The sequence below is a fragment of the Microtus ochrogaster genome, chromosome 4 (genome assembly GCF_000317375.1).
Source record: "Microtus ochrogaster isolate Prairie Vole_2 chromosome 4, MicOch1.0, whole genome shotgun sequence".
In the NCBI taxonomy this organism is placed as follows: domain Eukaryota; kingdom Metazoa; phylum Chordata; class Mammalia; order Rodentia; family Cricetidae; genus Microtus; species Microtus ochrogaster.
In genome coordinates this window covers 44,032,645-44,043,868 of record NC_022011.1, presented here as the reverse complement: position 1 = coordinate 44,043,868, position 11,224 = coordinate 44,032,645, and the positions used below count along the sequence as shown (strand labels likewise).

The following is an 11,224-nucleotide window of genomic DNA, read 5'->3' as shown; positions in this document are numbered from 1 at the left end:
CCACAGGTGAGCCAGCTGTGTGATAGACAGATGTGCCACAGGTGAGCTACCAGGGTGGTTAGTGTTCTCTGTGCTGGGTGCTGGCTGGGAGCCACCCAGGAGCCTGTGTGTGTTGGAGGAGGTGCTGTCCTGTGGCTAGGGAGGAGTTAATAAGGCAGGCCCTGGGTGGGGAAGGATTCCCTGTAAAGAGGCTGCGGCCCTCATAAAGGATGACTCGGAATGGGGACAGTAGTGTGTGTGTGTGTGTGTGTGTGTGTGTGTGTGTGTGACAAAGTGAGGCTGAGGTGGCTCTGAGGCTAGGTCTGGACGATACTAGAGGGTCCTGAGGAATTAATTCTAAAGGCTTAGGGTTGTCCACAGTGCAAAGTGTGGAATATCTTTCTGCCCCTGGAGAAGTAATAGCCCTGGCTTGGTGATGTGCTCTCAGAGGCAGAGGGAAGCCCAAAGCCTCTCTTACCCTTGTTCTCAGACACAGCTTCACCTGATGGCAAGGGATGCCTTCGGGCACCTGGCTGAACCCAGCTCACCCCACCTCCCTTGAGAGGCCTCCACCCTCCTGGAGTCTGTCAGATGGGAGGGAACCAGGTCTTCAGCCAGGCCAAGCCCCACCAACTGGGCTGGCCCTGCCCTGCTGCTCACAAAGGGGCTCTTGTTCCTAGGTCTCTGGGGCTGACACTCTGGCTCAGGATCTGGCTGCCTGGCATAGGGCATCCTCCATCCTCACCCATTGCTGGCCCATGAGCCCTCTGCAGGTTCCCAGGGCTTTTGGCTTACCTGCTATAGCAGAGTAGGGGACCCCAGGTGAGGTAGGAGAAGGATGAGGGCAAGGGTAGGGAGGAGTCACTGTTCAGTTCCCTGGGGTATCATACAGTAGGAAATGGGGTATTGGGGAAGGAAGGAGCTGGTTCAGATAGAGCTGTGAACCTCCACACAGCAAGCATTCAGCTGGAAAGTCTTGGGTGTTGTGGTCTGGAGAGGAGGTACCTAAGAGCTGTGACAGAAAGCCCTACTCCAGTCCAACTCTCTTGCCCCTGTAGGAGCTGACAAGGCTAGTTCCAGACATGGCCCTTCCCTCCACCCCAGGCTGTGAGAAAGTTCTCTGCTTCCTCCCTTGTTGAGGCTGGGCCTGGAATTTGTGGGGCCTGGAATTGCTCATTCCTGGCTCTGCCAGGAAATGGGGGTGGGTGGGTGGGGGAAGGACGCCAAGCTGGGTGGCTGCCAGCCTGGCTAGGGCCCCCTTCACATCCTGCATTCCTGGAGCAGTTGGGGGTGGGGGTGGCAGGAGGCAGCTGGGGCACTGACTTCAGTCCTCCTCGGCCTGGTGTCCATGTCCTGCTCAGGCTGATTAGACCAAGGCGGTCCTGGGTTCCAGCCCTGATTTAAGTCCCAACCCATCCTCCACTTCTTAGTCTTGCTATGTAGCCTGTGCTGGCCTCGAACTTGCTGTGATCCTTCTGCCTTGATCCCCCCCACAGTGTTGGAATGTGGGGATATGTCTGTCTGTGTGTGTGTCTTTTTGTGTCTGTGTGTGTACACACGCACATATCAGCACTACATGCAAACATGCATGTACGCATGCACACATATCTGGAACCTCAGTTTCTCTGCAGCCCCCGCCCTGCCCTATTCTCCTGTCTTTGAGGGTTAAATGAGCGGATGTGTGTGAAGTCTCAACCCAGAACTGGGTGGCTCACACACAGAGATTCACTTTTCTCCTAGTTCTGAAGTCAGAGAACCGGGCGGTCAGTGTCAGCAGGGGGGTTGGTCCTCTGTTGAGCACACAATTTTTTTTTTTTGAGACAGGGTCTTGCTCAGGCTAGCCCCAAACTTCTAGGCTCGAAATGGTCATTCTGCCACAGATCTCTAAGTTCAAGGCCTGACAGCCAGGACTGCACAGTGAGACTCCTGTCCAGCAAACAACACAGGGCAGGGGCGACAGCTCGCTTGAGGGCTTGAGTTTGGCTCCTGACACCCATGTAAGTCTGCTGTAGCACCATGCATCTGTACCCAGTCCTGGAGGGGATGCTGCAGCCGTAGGCTGTTCAGTTAGTCTTGCTGAAATGTATTCCAAGTTCAGTGAAAGACTGTTTCAAAAAAATAAGTTGGAGGGACCAAGATGCAGTGGTCAAGAGCACTGACCGCCTTCCAGAGGACCTGGGTTCCGGCTCAGTACCCGCACACGGCTCACATCCAGTTCCGGGTGCTCCGGCCCCTCTTCTGGCCTCCTTAGGCACTGCACAATCATGGACACAGACATACATGCAGGCAGAATACCCATACACATAAAATAAATTAAATTAAAAGAAGATGGAGAGTGATAGAAGACAATTCATTCTGACCTTTGGCATCAGTGTGCACATGTATGGAAGAGTAAATGTGCGTGTGTGCACACACTAGAAAAGAAGAAATTTCCCTTTTTTATGAAGATGCCAGTCCACTGAGATCTGAGCTCAGCCTAACCTCTCAGTTAAGCTTGCTCTTAGGAGAGAGAAGTTGTCACAAACACAGCCCCATTCTGAGGTGCGTTGCCTGGTGATCACAGTGGACACTGGCCAGACTCATGAACCCAGAGGGGCTGACTCTAAACCTGCTTATGTTGCTGGCTGGATGTGCAGAAGAGAGAAGGTCTTTAGGGAGGAGCCTGCTGTTGCGCCCTGGCTACTGCCCACTTTCTCTACTTGGAACGCCCTTGCGCAACACACCTTTGCTACATGTAGAATGGAAATTCCTAGACCCGGGAGAGCTGCGATTGTGCATTGCCAGATTTTTCCAGACAAAACTTGGGCTCTAAGAGACTGTGTCCTCCTGACAGCCTTGCTGGGGGTTCCTCCCAGGCCTACCTGGGTCACCCCCGGCTTGGGTACCACCTCTGCTGAAGCCCCCTTCTTTGCCTGCAGCCTAGCCTGAGTCCCTGAATGGGTGCCGTCGGCTCTGAGTTTCCATGCCTGTGGTAGAACCCCCTCTGGCTCTCACAGACTGTGGGCGGCTGGCTGTGGGAAGGGAGGGGCTTTTTTGTGGGGTGACTCAGCCTGTTGTCACTGCAGTGGGCGCTGGGGTTTGTGTGCACAGGCTGTCACTTCCCCTTCTTGGGCTCTGGGGACATTGTGGTCAGAGGCACGTGGCTAGGTTTGGTGTATTAACCATGGTCTGTCCCTACTCAGATTTGGTCACTTCCTGCATCTTGTTTCCTCGGCACTGGTCTGGGGTCCATGCTGTGTACATTAACTCGCCTGTCCCGTGACACAAGCCACCATCACTACAGCAACAATGAGCATAGTGGTTTTTCCTAGTTGTTAGCGGTGGTCACACTCCCATCTTCCCCTCCCATCCTCCTCCTTTCCCACTCCAGGAATTGAACTCAGGGCCTGTGGATATGAGACAAGCACCTACCACTGAGCCGCACCGCCAGCCCTTTATTCAATGAAGTTTTAGCACCTACACCTAGCACCGATGGAGCCCACAAACAAGACAGACCTAGGGCTCTTCAGCTTCTGATAGAAAGTGTCTTTCAGGGGCCGGGTGTGTGGCTCAGTGATACAATGCTTGCCTAACACACGCAGGGCCCTGAGTTCAATCTTCAGCACCTAAAAAAAAAAAAAAAACAAAACCACAAAGTGTCATTTAGGAGGGCCCTGGTGCCCCCTCTTGGACTTCCCGTGTCTCGTTGTCTGTGCTCAGAGAGTCTCCAGCCCATGCAGGAGGCCGGGCTAGGGTCATTGTTCCCCTGAGAGGAAACCGAGGCTCTTTTCGGGTTCAGTGACATAAAGCACAGCCCAGAAAGCAGCCATGGGTCAGATTCATCTCTGGCCTACTTCTGTAGCAGGAGGTGTTGACAGATACCAGCTCTGACTGTTTACAAGTTGGGATACTAGGTCCAGCACTGGGACAGAGGGTGTCTGGCCTGTACAGCTGGAAATGTTTACTGTCTGTCATGTCACCAGAGGGTGGGGCTCAGGTGTCTGACTTTCCCTGTCCCAGCTTGACCATTCATTGCTCTGACTGTTTTTCTATGAGGTAGGGTTAATGACTGTGCGGGGCAGGGGTGGGGGCACAGGGCTGCCAGGCTGCTGCAGGGTGAGCCACCACTGCTTTTGCTGTGTATGCCCTAGATGGGGCGAGTGTGTGCTCTGAGTGTACGGGCTTGGCAGAGAGTCATTCTCTGACCTCCCATCTCCCCTCTCTCCATCTCTTATTCTGGGTAGGGATCCCTGAGAACTCGAAGGTGGAGGGCCCCGCATTCACTGACGCCATTCGCATGTACCGCCAGTCCAAGGAGCAGTACGGCACCTGGGAGATGCTTTGTGGGAATGAGGTGCAGGTGAGGCCAGAGGGCTGCCTGGGGCCCCCGTGGGTAAGGCTGGTACCAGGAGTGGGGTTCTGGGGAGCAACAGGTTTCGGAAGAGATGGCAAGATCAGATTTAGGTGAGTGAGAACCCCATAAATCTGGCCCACAGACATGCATGTGCAGCAGAGGCCCTGAGGTGGGCCACCCAAATTCAAGGGTGCTGTTGGGCAGAGGTGTGGAGGAGGCCCAGAGGAGGGCGCAATCACAGAAAACACGTCAGGAGGATAGGCATCAACCCCTACCTTGACTCTTACCTCTTGGTCCTAGATCCTAAGCAACCTGGTGATGGAGGAGCTGGGCCCAGCGCTGAAGGCAGAGCTTGGCCCACGACTGAAGGGAAAGCCGCAGGAGCGGCAGCGGCAGTGGATCCAGGTGTGTGGACCTGGGATGCCTGGCAGGGGCTAGGGCACCAAGGAGTACGGCTGGCATTCTGCCCTTGGCCCTGACGTCTCTGCTGTCCTCACAGATCTCCGATGCTGTCTACCGCCTGGTGTTTGAGCAGGCCAAGGTGCACTTTGAGGCGGTACTGTCTAAGCTGCAGCTGGCCCGGCCAGCCATGGAGGCCGTCATCCGCACGGACATGGACCAGATCATCACCTCCAAGGAGCATCTGGCCAGCAAGATCCGGGGTAGGTGGCTAGAAGCCACTGTGCATGTGCTACACACGGCTCCCCAGGGCCAGGCCAGCCTCTCTGGGGCGGGATCCATCACTGGTCTGTTCTGCTGAAAACTCAGAATCAAATCCAAGTCCCTCTGACTCCTGCAAATTCTTTTATAAGTTGATTTTTTTGTTTTTTACTTTTTTATGTTTTTGAGACAGTGCTTCTCTGTGTAGTCCTGTCTGTCCTGAAACTCACTATGTGGACTAGTCTGGCTTCAAACTCAGAAACCCACCTGTCTCTGTCTCCCAGGCACTGGGATTAAAGGTGTGCATCACCGCCCAGTGTAAGTTTAATTTCTTCAAATCCATATTTGATTCTGGAGGTGCTGGGACTTGAAACATGAGCTTTGTCCATGCCGGATAAGCACTCTGTCCCCAAGTGCAGTGCCAGGCTTTTTTTAAATGTTTGAGACAAAATCTGCCTCTGTCTCCTTAGTGCTGGGATTAAAGGTGTGTGCCACCACCACCTGGCTGAGACAAAGTCTTGTAAGTTACCAAGGCTAGACTTGAATTTATGATCCTCCTGCCTCAGCCTCCCAAGTTCCTAGGATGACAAGCTTTTGACTCTAGCTCAGATTTTTTTTGGTTTTTCGAGACAGGGTTTCTCTGTGGCTTTGGAGCCTGTCCTGGAACTCACTCTGTAGACCAGGCTGGTCTAGCTCAGATTTTTGTGGAGATTTTTGTCTTTGAGGTCCAAGGCCTTTGTCTGTCTTTGGCCAGTGTGGACCACCTGTCACCTTGGAGATGCCTAACTCCCCCCGATCCCCGGGGATGCACACAGTACCAGCAGGTGGTGGCTTCCTGTGGTGACTGCGGACCAGCCACGGTCACTGGGAGTTTAGTGGGAGCTGATTGAGAGCTGACATTTGTGTGTGCAGCAAGTATTAGCTGTGCAGGAAGTGAGGTGACTTCAGAACACCCTTCTGGTTGAAAATGCTGTGGTTCGAACATTCTGAAGAACTGGCTGTGAAGAGCCAGGCCTCCCTGCTCCCGGGTGGGTCACGAAGCTCATAGCATCCACCCAGGCACCTGTGTTGCAAATCATTTTCCTTCCTTCCTTCCTTCCTCCTTTCCTTTCCTTTCCTTTCCTTTCCTTTCCTTTCCTTTCCTTTCCTTTCCTTTCCTTTCCTTTCCTTTCCTTTCCTTTCCTTTCCTTTCCTTTCCTTTCCTTTCCTTTCCTTTCCTTTCCTTTCCTTTCCTTTCTTTCTTTTTTGTGAGACATAACCCAGGCTGGCCTTAAACTTGTAGCTTCAAATATGTAGCAGGGGATAGCCTTAAAGTTCTAATTCTGCCTCCATCTCTGGGGTGCTAGACATAAGCCTTGTACCCAGGTTTGTTTCCCTGCTTTGATTTGTTGTCTTCACTGGCTCCTCCCTGAGGTCACTGAGCTAGCTCATGTCACCAGCATGTGTAACACATCGGCTTTTCTGGTATCCGGGATGGGCTGTGCCTAGACTGGGAAGGTGGGATGGGGGCGGATTGTGTCCCAGGTACTACCCACCATCAAAATCCTCTCCCTCCCCATACAGCCTTCATCCTCCCCAAGGCGGAGGTGTGTGTGAGGAACCACGTCCAGCCCTACATCCCGTCCATCCTAGAGGCCCTGATGGTGCCCACCAGCCAGGGCTTCACCGAGGTGCGGGATGTCTTCTTCAAAGACGTCACAGACATGAATCTCAATGTCATCAATGAGGGTGGCATTGACAAGCTGGGCGAGGTGAGAGTGGGCACAGGGTTGGCGTCCCCTCCCCAGACCATTGGCGGTGTGTCTCATGGTGGGCTGCCCTTTCTCTGCATCTGTGGAGACCAGAGGCAGAAGCCACAGGCGAAGCTGTCCCATCCAACAGGGGGCTGGTGGCTAGAGGAAAGAGGGTATTTTTGCTCCTTACCATCAGCCTTTCTGAAGAAAGATGGTTGTTAAAGTATAAAAGAAATTGACAGTGAGGGACAGAGGAGGGAGGTGGGGAAGGGAAGCTTCTGGTGTGAGCTGCATCAGTAACAAGTCACACCTCGCAGGTGAAGCAGGTTTTCTTTCTTTCTGGCCCTTTTGACCTCACTCTCGGGGTGAATATCTCTTGTTGGCTGCCTGTGTCTGGAATCTGTTGTGAACTTTAGTGTCCTCAAAGTTTGAGAGTCCCAGGCAGTAATAATCAGAAATTTGAGAACCTAGAAGGGCCTTAGAAATTTTAAAAAAGAGGTTGGACAGTGGTGGCGCACACCTTTAATCCCAGCACTCTGGAGGCAGAGGCAGGCGGGTCTCTGTGAGTTCGAGGCCGGCCTCATCTATAGAGTGAGTTCCAGGACAGGCTCAGCTACACAGAGAAACCCTGTCTTGAAAAACCAAAACCAACCAACCAATCAACAAACAAACAGATGTACTGATTTGGGACCTGAAGACAGTGCTGCTCAGAGAGACTGGGTGTTTGCCCAAGGTTACCAGCATCTAGAGGGCTGAATGTCTTCTAGTGCCTGGGCTGTCCTCACCCCTCAACACTGATGGCTTCAGATTCCCCTCCCCTCTCTCCTGGGCCCTCCCAGGCGGATAGGCAGTTTCCCGGAGGCCATCCCTGGGTAGCTGGTACCAGGCCCAGGCAAAGTGTGGGTGTGTGGGGCCGTGCAGTTACTCATGTGGCCCTGCCCCCTGCAGTACATGGAGAAGCTGTCCCAGCTGGCGTACCACCCCCTGAAGATGCAGAGCTGTTATGAGAAGATGGAACCACTGCGGCTTGATGGGCTGCAGCAACGCTTTGATGTGTCTAGCACGTCTGTGTTCAAGCAGCGAGCCCAGATCCACATGCGAGAGGTGAGCTCCCACTAGCTCTGCTAGCTGCCTTCCATGTCCCCCTCCACCACGAGAGGGAGGACATCTCCCTATCCTATGCTTCTCTGAGCCACCTCGCCTCCTGCTCACCTGGCTGGCGCTGGCTGGCTATTGGACCTCCTTAGGATCCACCCCTACAGCTTTCCTGGGATTTCTACACACTTACGTAGACACCTGCATCTAGACACCCACCGAGTATACCACACACAGACCATCCCTGATTGCTCGGTGGCAGCTGTGGATGGGGAGACTTGGCCCGTGGTGCGGGAGGGGCTCTGCAGGGTCTCACGAGCCCTGCTGTCTGCCTTGCAGCAAATGGACAATGCTGTGTACACCTTCGAAACCCTCCTGCACCAGGAGCTCGGGAAGGGGCCCACCAAGGAGGAGCTGTGCAAGTCCATCCAGCGGATCCTGGAGCGGGTGTTGAAGGTGAGCTTAGGCGCACAGAGCGCTCTGGGCTTGGGTCAGATCCTCCCGCCAGCTAGTGGAGCCCCTGACTGACCCAGGGTCCCTTCGCGTGTCTGTCCCTGTAGAAATACGACTACGACAGCAGTTCTGTGCGTAAGAGATTCTTCCGGGAGGCGCTGCTGCAGATCACCATCCCCTTCCTGCTCAAGAAACTGGCTCCCACCTGCAAGTCGGTGAGTCCCAGCCTGCCCTAGCCCTTCAGGGACTGCTCAGCGGGATAAAGCCCTTGACCCAAGTCTACCTGCTTCCCTGGCAGGAACTGCCACGCTTCCAGGAACTGATCTTTGAGGACTTCGCCAGGTTCATCTTGGTGGAGAACACTTATGAAGAGGTGGTGCTGCAGACAGTCATGAAGGACATCCTACAGGGTGAGCGGGCAGGGGCAGCCCAGAGGAGGCTTAGCTGGCATTAACTAAGGGGCATAGTGAGGCCCAAGACTCCAGGAGGAGGCTGGGTTGGACCACTGGCTTCTCTGTGCCTAGTTTCCTCTCTGGTTCCTGGCTTTGCTGTGGGTGTCAGTGAAGGGCTTGAGTCATAGCCCTGCAGCAGGGAGGCCTGGGGTGAGGCAGGGACCAGCCAGACCACGGTGGGGGTGCGCTCTGGTGGTCCCTGCGCTAAGAGCCTCTCTCCTGTCGTCTTGCAGCGGTGAAGGAGGCCGCAGTGCAGCGCAAACACAACCTCTATCGAGACAGCATGGTTCTGCACAACAGTGACCCCAACCTGCACCTGCTGGCCGAGGGGGCACCCATTGACTGGGGAGAGCAGTATGGTGACAGCGGCGATGGCAGTGACAGTGGTGGCAGCCCCAGCCCCTGCCCCTCTGAAGCAGCCAACCTCACAGAAAAGCGCAGGCGTGCCAAGCAGGTGGTGTCCGTGGTCCAGGACGAAGAGTCAGAGCTGCCCTTTGAGGCTGGGTCTGAACCGCCTTCACCTGCATCCCCGGACAGTGTCGCTGAGCTCCGAGGCCTGCTGGCCCAGGATCTGCAGGCTGAGAGCCCCACACCAGCCAGCCCCCTTCTCAATGGGGCCCCTGTCCAAGAGAGCCCCCAGCCCGTGGCAGCCCTAGAGGCCTCCTCACCGCCAGCCTCGCCCCTCGGGCATCTCCCACCTGGAAAGGCTGTGGACATTGAGAGCCCTAAGCCCAGTGACCAGGAGACCGGGGAGCAGGTGTCCAGCCCTGGTAGCCGCCCCCCCATCCACACCACCACAGAGGACAGTGCCGGGGTGCAGACAGAGTTCTAGGCATGGCCTCCAGGCCTCTGTTGGGACACTGCACCAGGCCACTTCTTCCTGGGCACTGTAGCCTCATCTCTGGGGAGGGGTACCCCAGCCTGTGCCTTGTGGGGGAGGTGGCTGGGGTGGTGTGGCACCTTCAGGGGTCAGGCTTACCCAAGTCACTTTATGGGGTTCAGCACACCTGTTACTGCCCCATTTTCTGTGGGCTGGTCTCCCATGCTCGGTCTGATTGGGAGGGCTTCCTCTGTGCAGGGGCTGGGGAGCCTCTCCTCCCTGCCCTCGTGCTGTCGTTTCCCTCGTGGTGGTTCTGTCTTTGGATGGAGGTGACCGAAAGCGCTGGGGCTGTTGTTGCTCAAGTCTAGGAAGCTGGCAATCACTGTCACCTCACTCTGGGCTCGTGGCACCAAGGTGGCAGGAAGAGGTGGGGGCCCAGTCTCTGTCCTGCCCCCTCCAAGACTAGACTGAGGGTCACTGGCCTCACTCTGCTGGCTACTGCTGTGGAAGGGTGGGGTCTGCAAGGGATGCAGTGAGAAAGGCCAGAATGTGGTAGTCTGTGCAGGGGAAGTGTCCTGAGGGGAGGTTGGGAGCTTGGACGTGTCTGGTTGAGGCCAGGATGGCAAAGCGAAGAAGGTAACTGAAAGCTGGGGTATCTTGGGTGCCCGCTGCTCCTGTCCATCTGCCTGGCTCCCCACCCCCACTTTGGCAGGGCCTGGATGTGGGCTGTCATTGCCCAGCTCTTCCGAGGTACACCCTACCCTCCAGGAAGCTGGAGGGGCTCCTGAGGGACATTGAAGGCCATGGCTTTCTGATACACTGTTGAAGACCACGCTTGGTCTCCGAGTCCAATTCTAACACTGACAATTGTCACCTAACCCTGACAATTTCAGACCCCTCTTCCAATGCCCTTGTGAACCATTTGGGTTTCTCTTCGTCATTAGTCCAAACAGAGATGACTCTGATATGTGACCCCCACCTTGGGCCACCCCAGACTCTGACATTGCCTCCTCAAGGGCTCCTCCCAGACATGGTTTTTGTTCAATGGACTTGCTCCCCAAGAATGGGCCCAGGACCCACAGGCTGCAGCCGGTGCACAGGGACACCCCAGCCCCACTCAATCGTGTCACTAATCTCTTCCGATGCTCTCTTGTGCCTTGGGTTTCCATCGCCCTTCCGGATATGGTTGGTTTGGAGAATCTATGCAAACTACGTAAGCCTCTGCTCATCAATAAAGCTTTATTTAAAGCTCGTCTCCTGTGCTGCTGGGGTCCAGGAGACCTGGGCCGAGGGTGTCTGGGGACCTCATTCATCTCAGCTTTCTTGGACTCATGAGCTAGTATGTCCGTTTGTATGTGTAGGTGTGAACTCACATGTGTGTGCAGAAGAATCTTAGGTGTTTTGAGTCGAGGCCTCTGACTAGCCTGGAATTAGCCAATTAGGACAGCCTGGCTGGTGAGCCGCAGGGGTCTGCCTACCTGGCTTCCCCAGTACTGTGATGCATGTATACACCGCCATGGCTGGTCTACTGTGAGTGCTGGGAATCCAGACTTTCAAATGCCAACTGCTTTTCTGAGCTCTCTAACCCGTCCCCTCCTCCCACCTTTAAACCCCCCCCCCCTTTTTTTGAGGCAGTTTGTGTGTGTGTGTGTGTGTGTGTGTGTGTGTGTGTGTATGTGTGTGTGTGTGTGTGTGTAGT

The 11,224-nt window shown here is 55.1% G+C and overlaps 1 protein-coding gene across 1 annotated transcript in view; it reads left to right on the top strand.

Moving 5' to 3' along the window:
- Positions 1-10,590, top strand: part of Fam129b (family with sequence similarity 129 member B) — a 51,139-nt gene extending 40,549 nt beyond the window's left edge. The window contains exons 6-14 of the mRNA XM_005346031.3: positions 4,203-4,318; positions 4,613-4,717; positions 4,812-4,974; positions 6,536-6,723; positions 7,654-7,809; positions 8,140-8,256; positions 8,361-8,468; positions 8,552-8,663; positions 8,939-10,590. Coding sequence (XP_005346088.1) covers positions 4,203-4,318; positions 4,613-4,717; positions 4,812-4,974; positions 6,536-6,723; positions 7,654-7,809; positions 8,140-8,256; positions 8,361-8,468; positions 8,552-8,663; positions 8,939-9,537 — 1,664 coding nt within the window. The 3' untranslated portion in view covers positions 9,538-10,590. The remainder of the gene's footprint in view (positions 1-4,202; positions 4,319-4,612; positions 4,718-4,811; positions 4,975-6,535; positions 6,724-7,653; positions 7,810-8,139; positions 8,257-8,360; positions 8,469-8,551; positions 8,664-8,938) is intronic.
- The last annotated feature ends 634 nt before the right edge of the window (positions 10,591-11,224 follow it).